Source organism: Muntiacus reevesi, chromosome 4 (assembly GCF_963930625.1).
Source record: "Muntiacus reevesi chromosome 4, mMunRee1.1, whole genome shotgun sequence".
Taxonomy (NCBI): Eukaryota; Metazoa; Chordata; class Mammalia; order Artiodactyla; family Cervidae; genus Muntiacus; species Muntiacus reevesi.
In genome coordinates, this window is record NC_089252.1 from 67,212,336 (window position 1) to 67,227,407 (window position 15,072).

The 15,072-nt window shown below is 45.0% G+C and overlaps 1 protein-coding gene and 1 non-coding gene across 2 annotated transcripts; one reads left to right on the top strand and one right to left on the bottom strand.

Moving 5' to 3' along the window:
• Positions 1-9,275: 9,275 nt before the first annotated feature.
• On the top strand, positions 9,276-11,630 carry CCR4 (C-C motif chemokine receptor 4). Its single transcript, XM_065935234.1, has 2 exons — positions 9,276-9,316; positions 10,501-11,630. The coding sequence occupies exon 2, from the start codon at positions 10,551-10,553 to the stop codon at positions 11,628-11,630; it is 1,080 nt and encodes a 359-aa protein (XP_065791306.1). The 5' UTR covers positions 9,276-9,316; positions 10,501-10,550.
• Positions 11,631-13,862: 2,232 nt separating this feature from the next.
• LOC136168118 (U11 spliceosomal RNA) lies at positions 13,863-13,992 on the bottom strand. The gene has a single exon (XR_010663268.1). It is a non-coding gene; the product is annotated as a U11 spliceosomal RNA (small nuclear RNA).
• Between the last annotated feature and the right edge of the window lie 1,080 nt (positions 13,993-15,072).

Sequence of the window (15,072 nt, forward strand, 5' to 3'; positions counted from 1 at the left end):
GCGAGATGGTGTCTTGACATCTGGGAACGCTGAGGAGGGTGTAACCCTAAGGGAATATGGCCCAGTGTTTCTCCTAACTGCTTCTAAACAGTTTTGTTTTTCTTTATTGAAGGCCCTGGGTTTTGCAGCTCAAGGCTCCATTGTTTAGCACAGTATGGAGCCATTATTTTTTGACAGATTTTTCACCTTCTCTTTTTACACTAGCCCAAAAGAAGATGGGAGCAACAGACCGTGGTACATGTCTGCACTCTTTTCCAGTCTCCACGGCCACCACCTGCCTCCACAGGCTCCACCTGAGGATTCTCAGAGCTGCAGGAACATGAGTTTTTTCCAGCTTCTATCCTCATGGTGACTCCCCATGCAGTTTCTTGAGGGCTGTGGTAAACCATTTCTCTGTAATAAAAATACCCATGATACTCTTTTCTCTACTGCCTCTTTGAAATGTAAGATTGGCAGTATTAAAAAAAAAAGATGGCAGTATTAAAATTGCTTATATTGAATGTACTGTCATTTCCAAAATTCTTCACATGGTCAAATAAAAACATTCTCTTTGAATATGCAAACCTGTATTTTATATTTTGTATCCCAACTGTGTTTAACAAGGAGGGATCGAACTTTGAGTTAAGGAGAGAGGCAGAACCCCACAGGGCTGACTTACAGGTAGAAAGTCAGGGATGGAGGGAATTGGCTATTCCAGAGACAGGATTTGGTGGGTTATATGTGTGTTGGGGGGGCTGCCCTGGTGGCTCAGTAGAAAAGAATCTGCTTGCCATTGTAGGAGACTCGAGTTCAGTCCCTGGGTCATGAACATCCCCTCGAGAAGGAAATGGCAAACCACTCCAGTATTCTTGCCTGGGAAATCCTATTGGAAGAAGTGTTGCTGAAGCTGAAGCTCTAATACTTTGGCCACCTGATGTGAAGAGCAGACTCACTGGAAAAGATCCTAATGCTGGGAAAGATTGGGCCAAAAGGAGAAGGGGGCGGCAGAGGATAAAAGATGGTCAGATAGCCTCACTGACTCAATGGACATGAGTTTGAGCAAACTCCGGGAGATAGTGAAAGACAGAGGAGTCTGGTATGCTACAGTCCATGGGGTCACAGAGTCAGACACGACTTAGTGACTGAAAAACAATGTGTGTTGGGTGGTAGTTGCTCTGGAGGAGGAAAGGAATATATAGGATGCTCTGAAGAACTGATGGAACATGTTGGCGTCTCCCAGTATGGAAGGGGCCTCTCTAGAGTCTCGGATGCTCCGTGAAGACTCTGCAGCCCATCAACAGTGTCCCACTGTTCTTTTATGCTAGTTCCCAGAGTTAAACGATTATAAAATCACCAGTGGGCGTAGAGTTGCCGGGGGTGGGGGTGGGAGTTGGAGGGGTAGTAGACAATATTTGGGGGGCTTCCTAATAGTGTAAAAAGTCTCTGAAAGAAAGTCATTGAAATTGGCCTCCATACTGAGGAATGGTTCAACAAACATATAAATCAAATGATTACAGATCTATTTCTACTGATTGGGTATAGCAAAGATGAAAAGGCAGGAGTGCCTCCCCAGCCTGTTCCAGTGTTTGGCTTTCTTTATTGGGTGAATTTGAAGAAAGAGATGAGCAATGTTCTTAGATCAACAACTTCTTCCAGACTGCCAAGCAGAAGCCAAGGGAACTGACGGAGGAGCTGCGCTGCTGAGGTGGCTGCCGGGAGTGGGGGTAAGTGTTTGGCACCGCCTGCTGATCAGGGTTGAGCCGGAAGGGGGCAGTTGGCCCTGAGCAGCTCCCCTGAAGCCCCATGGTGTTCCCTGGACTGGAGGGCTGCAAGTCAGCACCCTTCCACGTGTCCTTCAGACAAGACCTTCGTGAACCTGAGCCAGGCTGGAGCAAAGCCTTTCAGTTGTTATCTGCTCCCCACCATATTTTGTCTTACTTTTTCCTCTCTGGGCCACTGGGGGTGGGGATGTCAGAGGTCAGGGTTCCGGAGATCAGGTTGGTGGGAGGGCTGAGTCCTACTCTCAAAGCACCAGGGGGTTCACTGAGGCCAGACCGTGGGGTGTCCAAGCCTCACCCAGAAACAGATCCACCTCAGAGTAGAAATGGCCTCTGGCCAGCAATCCTGGGCAGTGTCTTCCCCTTAGTGGGTCTCCAGCTATAACATGGGGACCGCTTGTGTGGGAATGAGGTCGTTGGGCTCTAGGCTCCAGGCCTCTTCTGGTGTCAGCAGTTGCTTCTGGGAGGAGTAAGACTGCTCCATCTCTTTGAGATGATAGGATTTGTTCCTTGATGAACACTGGCCTCCTGCCTTCTTACTGATACACTTGTTCATAATAGAACAATGCCGGTTTTGTTTTCAGAATTTGACCATATTTGGGTGTTATATATAGTTCCTTGAATCCAAAGAGGAAATAGCTGTTGTCTTCTATCGTAGCCTGATGGGAAGGAAGAACTGTCAGGGTTGAATTCAAAGAAGGCGTGTTGCACACTGGCTCTAAGCTAGCCCTGGTTTGCTCTGGGGCAGAAGAAAACCACCAGGAGCTCAAAAGAAAACATGGAAGTGGAAGTTGACTTACCCCATGGGGTGTTCCCCAGAACTTCTGCTAGATGGAGCCTTCAATACATTTGCATCACTGTGGTCACAGGTAGAGCTAACGTTCAGCTGGAAAGAAAAGCATTGATGAAGTTATGGTTTCTCTTATTTCACAGAAGGCTACTGTCAATGGTGACTTCAGCCTTTGTTAGATCTCAGTTACGATCAATGTCAGTCCCCACTTCCTGCGCTGAGCTTCACCGTCCCAAACTGGTTTCCTCCCCTTTCTCCATTCCTTGCCTCTGACCCCACTGTCTCCTTAGCCTTGCCAGTGAGTCCTTCCTTTGTGGCTTCATTTGGCAAATACAATTGGCAAATATCAACTATTTTCAGGAGCCTGCCTTTATTCCAACAAGCAGAGCCAGGTATGATTTCTGTTCTGTTAGAGAATTGTGCTCAAATCTCACTTATTCAGTATTACACTTTATAAAGTATCTCTTTACTTCATTGCACACTTCTGTTCAAATCTTTTTTATTCGTTGTTTATTTTTGGTTTTGGTTGTGCTGGGCCCGCCTTGCTTTCTCTGGTGGTGGTGGGCAGTGGCCACCTTGCAGTTGCCACGTGTGGGCTTCTCACTGCGGTGCTTCCCTTGTCGTGGAGCACAGGCTCTAGGCCCACGGGCTTCAGGAGCTGCAGCACAACGGCTCAGTAGGTGTGCACAGGCTTAGTTGCTCTGTGACGCACAGAATCTTCCCGAACCAGGGGTCGAACTCGTGTTTCCTGTATTGGCAAGCTGATTCTTATCCACTGTACCACCAGAGAAGTCCTCAAATCTTATTTTATATAATGTATCTGTCATCATTATCTTCTCACATTGTCATCTTCTCCGTGGGACTGTGAACTGGTGCCCTGAAACATGGATATTTCCTCTTGAAATCCTCATTGTTCAATATGTAGGAGATGTTCAGGAAATCTTACTGAATCATTGAATAAATTTTCACCTAGGAGAACTGGTCATAGCTTAAATACTTAGGAAAAAAATCCCTTGCTTTTGTTTTTGTTATTGTTTGCTAGGAAGATTGCACATTATTCCGTTATCATTTATTACTAATTATAATTTCTATTTGGCGAATTTTTACTTTTGTATCTTTTGTCCACTACTGAAGTCCTAAGTTTCTTTTCTTTTCTCTTTTCTAATTAATTTTTATTGAAATATAGTTGATTTAAATTTCTTTGTTATTTCGTATAAAATAATTTGTGTAAGATATTCATTCAGCAAATAATATTAAACACAATCCCATGTGTGACATTGTTGTAAGTGCTAGAGATGTGTAGTTAACAACGAAACAAAAATCCTTGCATGTTGGGTATGATTTTTCTACAAAACCGTCTGCCCTGAGGGGTTTTTTTTTGTTTGTTTTTTTAAAAATAATTATTTGACCATTCTGGGTCTTATTGCGGCAGGCAGTTGCGGCATGCAGGACCTTTGCTGCGGTGCACAAGCTTCTTGCACGTCCTTGCAGCACGTGGGTTCAGTAGTGTGGCTTCAGGGCTCTAGAGTGTGCAGGCTTCGTAATTATGGTGCATGGGTAGTTGCTCTGAGGCATGTGGAGTCTTCACAGACCAGGGACTGAGCCTGTTTTCCCTTCATTGGCAGGTGGGTTCTTATCCAATCCACTGTACCATCAGGGAAGTCCTGTTTTTTGCTTTTTGGTGGTGCTTTACAGCATGTGGAATTTTAGTTCCCTCAGCAGGGATTGAACCTGCACTCCTAGTGAAAGCTTGGAGTCTTAACCACTGGACTGCCAGGGAAACCTCTGACCACAATTTTGGTTAAATGGTATTTTATGATCATGTCATTTATACTATCCTGCAGTCACTTCCCCTATAATACTCTGGAATCACTAGGAACCAGCCCTAATTGCCCTGCGGCTTGGGAACCAGATGATTAGGGACAACCCTTCTGTCTCAAGCCTACAAAGTTTCTCAACTTAGTCACCAGAGAACTCTTGAAAACTAACTAATCCCAACCTGCTTATCGTATATAACCTGCTCCCTACAACTCTTAACTTGTTGTTACTCTGTCCTTGGGTCCACCCGCTGTGTGGCCCTGCCTGACAGCCTTCTCTCGTTTTAAGCTGTAAGTTACAGGTCTGACATCAGATCCTGGCTGTTTTATCACCACTGCTCTTCAGCAGAGTTTCATGAAGCGCTTTCTGAAGGCCTTGGGAATTTTTAGCTTCCAGTGTCAGACTTGCTGGTCCTGTGCGTGGCTATGGGGATTGTACTTTGATGTCTTTGGTCTTGAAGTAAGGCTTGGTCCACCAGGGGGCGCAGTAGTCTCATGCTATTGCTTTGCTTCCTGGTGAAGGTTTGTGTGGTGAGGCTTATCACGTTGCTTTGGAGGAGGGTTTGCCCTTGGTGTTCTGTTGGTCACCTTCTCCTCTGGTCAGGTGTCGGAAACTCAGCTCAATACAAGATTCTGTCCATGAAATGCACTGTGTCTCTGTCTGTGTTGCCTTGAATGCACCACCTCCCCTCTATGGGTTCTCAAAATGTGATCCTTTTTTTGTGTTATGTGTGGGGGTGGGAATATTGCTTAGTTTTGAAACCCTTACTGGAGGGAAAACCTATTTCGTGCTTCTTTAGGACAGTATCATTATTACTTTGCAAACCTGAAGAATGACTTTCTCCAGAACAGTAACTTTTGCAACTTGGAAACCTGAAACCTGCTTTTAACCTGAATACAGACTGTGATTGTGAAAATTGATTGTGGCCCACTGAGTCTGAATCAAAATATTTTCTGAATTCCTAATGATGGCTAAGGGAAACATGCCAGGCTCAGCCATTTCAAGAGACGAAGCTAGCATATTCCTGTATGTTTTATGCAACCTACTAATTTTCACAGCTGGTGCCATTTTGAATCCCTATCTGGACCAGGCACCATGCTAAGTGTTTTACAAACTTTGGCTCATTAATCCTCCCACAATCTTCATGCATTATCACCCCCTTTTTTACAGATAAGAAAATTGAGGTTCATATAGCATACACGGTGGCCCTGAAATCCAAACCCAGACTGAGCAGACATAAGCGCTAGCCAGCACAGACTCAGAGCTCTAACTTACTCACACATGGGGCCAGGGGCCTGTCACATGGCCAGTCAGTCAAGGGAGCACCAACTGCTCCCTTAAAGATGCTTAAAGATGGCTTTAAGGGACCATTTCCAGACCCATAATGACCAACTACCACTGATGACGATTTCAACATCCAGATAACACCAGTTCTTTTAGAACCTCATCTCTTCTCCCTGTCCATGCAGGGGTCCACAGAGACTTGGACAACACACTCAGATGGCCTTGCCCAGGGCAACTCGTCCCTCAAGGCTTCTAATTCCATGGTGGAATCTTCCTCAGGCTCTGCATTTCTAAAAATATGTCCATTTTATAGGTTACTCTGTATACTGGGTGTCCATGTATTTGTCCAATTGTTACCCAGTCAGCCCGTATGGACCCCTGCTGGGGCCCTAGCCCGGCTGAGGCCCCACCTCGACAGGGAAGATTCTCACTCCTTTCAGGTTCATGCAGCCAGAGACTAAACCAAAGCTGAGACTGGTGTAGCACAAGCTTTATTCAATGGCCTGAGAATGGAGGAGTGGGAATGTGTTTCAGAGGAGCTTCTTCCCAACATGGCACAACTTTGGACCATGGCTGGGGGCAGGGGTATCATTTAGTAGCTGACGTAGTAAAATCAGTGTAGAGTGAGACTCAAGGGCTGCTGGAGATGAGATTCATCTTGGTTCCAACTGGTTCCATGTGGGTTTTTGGTTCTACTAGTTCCATAGATTCCCTTCTCTGGACCCTGTGACTTAAAGATATGCGTTAGCTCCTGTCCACAGGTCTGGTGTCAGCTCTGGTAATAACATATACCTGAGACATTTTTACTCTCTATCTGCTTCCAGAGTTCGGGTAATATTAGCACTGGGAAAGCACTATGATAAGGAACTGTACCATGCTCAGCATTTAACCTGAGTCCAAGTCACACATTCCCTGAGCTTCTTTGTCCATTCCCTTTTACAGAATCTCTGTGCATCTGGCTCTGCAGTTTACTTGGGGGAACATTGCTCTAGCTTAGGAGCCCTCAACCTCAGTACTGCTGGTCTTCCGGGCTGGGTGACTCCATTGTGGAGGGCTGCCCTGCATGTGGTAGGATTTTAAGCAGCATTTCCAGTGTCTTCCCATTAGAAGCCAGAAGCAACTCCCCCACCCTAAATAAATCTTACTCTTTTATACATAAAGCATATATATATATAAAACAAGCATACTATTTATCTGTGGTATTATTATTTATTTTGGCCATACTGCGCATCTTGGTGGATATCAGTTCCCCAACCAGGGATTGAACCTGGGCCACAGCAGTGAAAGCAATAGAAAACACTAACCACTAGACCACCAGGGAACTCCCCTATTTATACGTGGTATTAAAATATTTTGTGGAGGATTTCCGTGGTAGTCCAGTGGTTAAGACTGCATTGGGGAACTGAGATTCCACATGCCACGTGATGTGGCCAAAAAAAAAAAACCCAAATATATCATGGGGAGGTGATGACGAAAAAAATGTCTGAAAAGACTCCTTGGGATGCGGTGATAAAAAAAAGTTGATAAAAAAAAAAAAGGTTGATAAAGACCACTCTAGTTCAATTTTTCAATTTTTATTCATGCAACTTCCTCAGGAAAAATGACCTTTGTGGCTCTTTTAAAAAAAGCTGAACCAAAGACCCAAGCACCTGTAGACACATAAAAGAAGACATCTGAGAGCTGGCAGGGGCCAAGGTTGCCACATTGAAAAAACTTAGACCGATGTCAGCCCCTTGGCTATGACTAGTAGGTGAACCCAAAGAAACGCTCAGCCAGGACCACTGTCCAGGGGAAGCGCTGCCGTTTCTAAGTAGAAGAGGCTTGGGGGAAGGGTCTTCCTGTGGTGCGGGGGGCTTGGAGCTTTGTCGTCATGTCCCTTACACCAGACTGAGGACATTTATTGACTAGGTTGACCAGAGCCTCCATGTCACTGCCAGACACACACATCTGAATACACTTCCCTGCTCCTAACTATTATTCTTAAATAAATCTGGCTTCTCACTCTGACCTCCTCAGATCCCACTCTTTAGAGAACATATCGTGGCATATCTTGGTTGCTGGTCACGGCGCATCCAGGATGGGGAGATAACAAAACAGCGCGTTGATCCAGAACATAAAGGTCATCTCTAGTGTGCATAGCCAGCTAAACTGGAAAAAAGGTAAATTAAAAATCCAACAAATTTTAAAACATGAAAAAGTTTCTCTCTTGAAAAACTGACTTCCCCGAGCTAGCAGAGCACAAATCTTCCCAGCTTTCAGTTTGGGGAAATGAGTAAGTAACCTGAACCCAAGCAGAGAGTCAGTCATTTTCTGCTTCTTACTTCTATCAAAAAACCCCACTTGAAGTCAGCGTGCGTAGATGGGCGAGGAACAGACTTGGTGTTCACAGGAAGCCACGCGCCCTTCAAAGGCACCTGTCTGTCTTAGCACGCTGCTTCTCGAGCAAGTCAGGCACTGCCTCGCAGACTGCCTTGGAGCCGCTTTCAGAAAAGCGAGGTAAGGGGGCAGATGGTGTGGGTGCTTAGATTCTCGGACCCTGTGCTGCTCTGCCCACAGGTGTGTGGGGTTGGAAGCGCTGAGAGCTGCCCAGGTGGGCAGCCAGCCGATGACGGGCATCCCGGTCACTCTGCTGGTTCATCCTAGGTGGCACCTGTCCTTTCGGCTTACACCCAGCCCTCCCAGCCCTCATCTGACTGGCCCTCACAGGCTTAACAGTGCTATCCTCCCGCACACATCTGGCCTAAGCCATGTGCTCAGAACACACAGTTAACTTTCATTCACCATATATACTTTTCCACTTCTGGCTTCTATCAAGACTCCCGGCTCAAGAGACACCAGTCAAATAAGGGCTGCAGAATAATTCCAGACATTTACCAGCTGTGTCGACTTCTGTTTCGTCTCCTGATAATTTCCTAACACCTCAGCCTCTCTTATTCCTTTCATGTTCACTGGTAAAATGATGGCGGTAGACCAGAATTGTTATTTGTTTAATTGGAATTGATAATCATTTAACACATTTTTTTTTTTTTGAGAACCTGCGATGCCCCAGGTCTTTGGCATCCCTTTGCAGGAATAAATCAAAACCTCTCTATTGAGAAACACGTAGTTTGGGTGTTTGGGTGTGTGGTGGTCAGAGTGGGAGATGGGGAATGTATGTGGAATTATTGAATGATGTGATAGGGCTTTGATTAAGAATATCAGGGTGCCACTAAGAAGGATGCAAGGAGAGGTGACCTTGAGGCAGAAACCCTCCTGCATTGCTCTGACTCACATATGGACATGTGTGTAACTTTCAGAAGGTTTTAACCTCTTCATCTGCCAATTTAGATAGGAAATGAGGGTGGTTGAGCGTGTGTGTAAGGTTAAGACTGTAACCTCATCTGCCAGTTTAGATAAGAAATGAAGGTGGTTGGGAAGGTAGAGATTTTATTTCTGGCTATGACGTGCCTTTTCTAGATCTATCCTGCTAATTGCCACTCTGATAGCATTCGTGCATAAAATTGATCTTTATATGCAGTTCTGATGAAAAGACCAAAAATTTCCCTCAACTTACCCAACTGAATACTGCCATCTTCCATAGGGCCTGGAAAAACACATTTGCTGCTTTAGTGTCAGATTGGCCCGGGAGTGGCCAGCCACCCAGCCTGGGAGTCCAGGTGTGTTCCAGGTAAGACAGCGCTCCAGAGCAAACACGGGACTTGAGTGTGGTGTGCTGGGGCCCACTTGCAACAGTGCTCTGTAGCTGATTGTTAAATCTTCAGAAATTTTGTGGGGCAGTTGGTGATCTGACCTTGGCCATGGTGGGAGTGTTTGGGCTTCCCCAGTGGCTCGATGGTAAAGGAATACGCCTTCAATGCAGGAGATGTAGGTTCGATCCCTGAGTTGGGAAGATCGCCTGGAGAAGGGCATGGACAGAGGAACCTGGTGGGCTACAGTCCAGGGGGTTGCAAAGAGTAGGACATGACTGAAGCGACTTAGTACACACACATGGTGGGAGTGTTTACATCATGGGAACCAGCACGAGCCACACATCAGAGCCCCCCCAGCCCCACCTCCTCACCCTCCCAGACCTGGTTCACCTACAGCACATCACTGGGATGTGGGGCCCAAAGAATACATTCTCTGTGTGACCGTGTGGTCTTCAGAAGATGCTTAACTTCTCTGAGACTTTCGTGAGTCATCTATACCACAGCTCAGTATGCTATTTGGCTTAGAATACCAGGTTTTTGTTGGAAGGGGTGTAGGAACAGGAATACACAACTGGATTGAATGCACAATACCAGCGAACATGCTATGAAATCTGCAAAGTGCAAAACACACAGAAGGAATTAGAATTTTAATACAAAAGCAAGACCTGGTTCCTTTCTAGCCTCTGAATTTTGGGCTTTACAATCTGAAGGGGAAACATGCATAGATTTTCTTTCTTTTTTTTTTTTTTTGCTTTCATGTCAGAAAGGCCCTGGCTGCGGTACTGTTTGGCAGGTCATCTGGTCTTGTCATTTCTGTGAGTGATTTCAGTAAATGCTAGACTAGCTTTCAGAAATACATCCTTGAAAAACACCTCATTGAAAGAAGGTTTTACTTCTCCCGCTTACAAATGGGAGAACCAGAGCTCCCAGCAGAGGGGTAGGGAAAGTGGCAGAGCTGGAGTTTGGTATCTGTCTGCCGCCAAAGGGCAGGATTATTTCACTGTGGCTGCACTGCTCTTCAGTTCAAGGACCTGAGCCCCTCAATGCCGGAAGCTCGGGAAGAGTGTCTGATGATCTGGGCGACGCAGCTGTGCTCTGCACACAGCACCGTTGTGATTTGTTTCTGTTCTTATAGAAATCTGTTGGCTCTTCCCCTCATTAGGTTCTTCTGGTTGGGCTCAGACCTGCCTTGAGGAGCCTGTAAAGCTGAAAATGAACCCCACGGATACAGCAGACACCACCCTGGATGAAAGCATCTATAACAGTTATTATCTCTATGAAAACCTCCCCAAGCCTTGCAACAAGGACGGAGTCAAGGCATTTGGGGGGCTCTTCCTGCCCCCACTTTACTCCTTGGTCTTCCTCTTCGGTCTGCTTGGAAATTCTGTGGTGGTCTTGGTCCTGTTCAAGTACAAGCGGCTCAAGTCCATGACTGACGTGTACCTGCTCAACCTCGCTATCTCAGACCTGCTCTTCGTGCTCTCACTCCCTTTCTGGGGCTACTACGCTGCAGACCAGTGGGTGTTCGGGCTTGGCCTCTGCAAGCTCATTTCTTGGATATATCTGGTGGGCTTCTACAGTGGGATCTTCTTCATCACGCTCATGAGCATCGACAGGTACCTGGCCATCGTGCACGCCGTCTTCTCCCTGAGAGCCCGGACCTTGACTTACGGGGTCATCACCAGCGTGGCCACGTGGTCAGTGGCTGTGCTCGCCTCCCTCCCAGGCCTCATGTTCAGCACGTGCTATACCGAGCGCAACCACACCTACTGCAAAACCAAGTACTCTTTCAACTCCACGAGGTGGAAGGTCCTCAGCTCCCTGGAGATCAACATTCTAGGGCTGGTGATCCCTTTGGGGATCATGCTGTTCTGCTACTCCATGATCATTAGGACTTTGCAGCACTGCAAAAACGAGAAGAAGAACAAGGCAGTGAAGATGATCTTTGCCGTGGTGGTCCTCTTCCTGGGTTTCTGGACCCCTTACAATGTGGTGCTCTTCCTGGAGACCCTGGTGGAGCTGGAGGTCCTTCAGGACTGCACATTTGAGCGACACCTGGACTATGCCATTCAGACCACAGAGACCCTGGCTTTTGTTCACTGCTGTCTCAATCCTGTCATCTACTTCTTCCTGGGGGAGAAATTTCGCAAGTACATCGTACAGCTCTTCAAAACCTGCCGGGGCACTTTGGTGCTCTGCCAATACTGTCGATTCCTCCCAATGTACACTGACACCCCCAGCTCATCTTACACACAGTCCACAGTGGACCATGATCTCCGCGATGCTCTGTAAAAACTGAAAACGCAAGAAATAGTTAATAAGCTTCCCAAGTTGAGAGCTTATTTAAAATTGCAATCAAAGTAACAATTTCCTGAACAAGTACAGGGGAGAAGAATTACATCCACTGCAAAAAGCAGGGCTTCTCACCTGGCAGTCACGTTTTCTTCCTGCCAAGCACAAGTTCAGTGTGACCAGAGTTCCCCTGGACCGAGGCATCCTTCCTTGCTGCGCCAGGCTTTCCTGCAGGGATGAATGAACCTGAGACAGTCCTGAGCATGTTTCAGGGAGGAGAGAGATGATTTTGGAAAGGGAAGACCATTCCCTTCCAACCTGAACTCATGGGATTTTTTTTTTTTTTTCATGGCATTCTTTAGAGGGGTTTGTAGAGCATTGACTGGGGGAGTAAAGCGCTAATTCTTGCTGCGAAAATGAGGCCTTTAAACTTTTACTAGCTTCTGTGAAACAATATAGAAAAACTTCAGCTTACTGTCCCAGTGGTTTCCTAATCATATATCTGAAGCACAGTGTACTCCATGAAGCCAGGTGTCTGCAGAAACGAATAGTAAAGGCATGGAATTAGATCTGGATTCTTTTATTGTGAAGGATTATTTGTTAATGAAAGCCAAACTTCCAATGCTGAGAACAAGTATAAGCTTAAGAGGGCATTAGAATGGTCTGATTTCTAAACATGAAATGCAAGGCATTAACAAATCTAAATGTAACTTGTGGAAATTCAAACACAGTTTCATATGCTTGTGGTGTATTTTATTTTCATTAATAATAAGTATTCAAATTTAAGAAATAATACATAGGCCCAGATACATTTATTTGGGGTCCTTTACTCATTTACAAACATTTCCTTCAAAACCAAAAATAACAAGGACTAATCAAGTAAGACATAGCTTCCTTAATCATTTCAAAGTGCCTGCCATCAAGTAAGGCAAAAATAATCCACTAAAAGTTAATGCTGATATGGCATAAATATGACTTCCAAAAAATTTGGAATTGTGAAAAGTGTCATCTTTTAAAATATTGGCCCTGGTTTTTAACTTTTGGATGATTCAAAATTTCAATCAGTCACTTCTTACAAGTCATTTTAATTATGTAATTAGTCATTAAGAGAAATCTCTGTTCTTACAGCCTTAATCAGAATTAAGACTTACAAAGTCTAAGGATATCTGTAATTGCTCCAAAAACAAAACCTATTTTGCAAACTATTACCTGAGTTAACCAGTTTAAAATGCTTCTGTAAATTTATACATTATTGCATGCTTTCCATTTATAAAGAATGCATTTCCAAAAAATTTATTTTCAGAAGGTGATTTTTAACAGGGTAAGTTGATATTGCCTTTTTAGAAATACAATAAAAGACAATAAATAAACCTGTGCATAGTTTTTCCTGGTTATGTGTATGTTTGGTCTCCCACTGGGGATGAGCTTCTGAGCCGCTAATGTTCCCATTGTCTGGCTTGATCATCTTTGCTACATGTTATAGAAGAGATCCATGTTCCCGAGAGGAAGAATTAAAGGCTTCAGTGTTAAGATAACCACTTGGGATGGAGAAAGGAGTCACTACTCATCGTCACAAAAACACTTGGGGATGAGAGTGGATGAAGAGTGGGGACAGGAGGGGTTCCTGGGCAGTCCTTACAAAACCCCACATGACATGGCAGGGTCTGCAAGTTATACTTCTGTGTTTCCTTGTGCATCTGAGCCATTACTCTCCTGTCTTAGCCTTGGTTTCCTCTTATCTGTAAAGCAGAATAGAGTTCAGAGTGATTGAAAAGGAAGATGACTACTCAAAGTTTCTATGTTCCTTGGTCATAAAGTGTGGTTTTGAACTTCCTAGCCAGCGGCTGCCTCTCCTGTCCTCTTAAAGCTTGCAGTTTCATTCATTTAATCAGGAGGAGACAGAAATGTAAGGACACCAAAAGACAAAGACTAGCCAACAGGGTTTCACTCTCCCTTTAGTGTCCATCACATCCAATGCTCCCCGAGGCTGCAGACCACACAACCCTGGCGCCCCATCCTCGGATGGGGCCACCTGTCTCCTCCAGTGCCTCAGGGCCTCCCTTGCTCCAAAGTTGGGAGCTGTCCCCTCAGGATGGGGATTCAGAACCTCTAGTGATACCCAAACAACCCTCTCAGATCACTGGGAAGAAAGTTCCTTCCCCTTCAGTAACAAACATAGAAAACCCAGCTTGATTTCTACGCAAAGTTTGTTTTTGCTTTTTTTTTTTTTTAAAGGGTGCCAGGACCAAGAATCACCAGCTACCCAAGAACCAAAAAATTATACTTCCAAAATCTCTTGATGTTGATTCTGCAAAGAACAAGAGCTGTCCTACGTGTGCCTCTTGTGATAGAAACCCTTTTTAAGGTGGGTGTAACTGTATGTTTTCATTAGGACCATTAGAACATTAGGCCCATTTTTCTCTTGCTGCACCGTGTCTAGCTTCTGGGGAACACAGTTCAGTTCAGTTCGGTTGCTCAGTTGTGTCCGACTCTTTGCAACCCCATGGACCACAGCATGCCAGGCCTCCCTGTCCATTACCAACTCCCAGAGTTTACCCAAACTCATGTCCATTGAGTTGGTGATGCCATCCAACCATCTCATCCTCTGTTGTCCCCTTCTCCTCCTGTCTTCAATCTTTCCCACCATCAGGGTCTTTTCAAATGAGTCACAGACTAGGTATAATTTCTTTAAGAACAAAAGAAAGAGGTTTGCTTTTCAGGTGATGTCATTGTTTTAGAATAAGATAGAAGTTATGGCTGCATAGCATTGTGAATGTACCAAATGCCACTGAACTGTACATTTAAAACAATTTTGATTTACTTTTATTTTTTGATCACACTATGCAGCATGTGGAATCTTAGTTCCCTGACAAAGGTTCAAATCCTTGGATCAAATCCCCTGCAGTGGAAGCCTGGAGACTTAACCTCTGGATGGCCAGAGAAGTCCTGAATGGTAGGTACAGTTTTAAATGATTGGTTTTATAGTGTATGAATTTTACCTCAAGCACAACAAGAAGAATAATGAGAAATAGCCCTGTCAGTATCTGTCCCATAATAGGCACTCAAAATCTATTAAATAAAAAAGTGTCACCTGCTTCCCAAGAGAAGGAAGAATGCTGGGTGATATATTGAACTTAAGAGAGATTTTTCATAAGAAACTGTCATAACATTCTGGGACATTTTATGCACTGATTTCTGATTTGTTGGGAGTCTGTCTCGTACCACACAGGACGGTAAGTAATGGAGAGGAGAATAGGAGATAAAGGAGCGGGCTTTGCACATATAGATTGTAACCTGAGAAGGGAAAACACAAATACAAGATCAACTCCGAAGCAAGCAGGACAGATACAATAACAGAGTCACAAACAGAATGCTTTAGGGCCCCAGATGAAGAAGGAATCAATGTCAAATGTCAAACTTCAACTAACTTTTGAAGTTGGCC

Excerpts from the sequence above, each read along its gene's own strand:
- CCR4 (XM_065935234.1), top strand. The coding sequence starts at position 10,551 with ATGAACCCCACGGATACAGCAGACACCACCCTGGATGAAAGCATCTAT.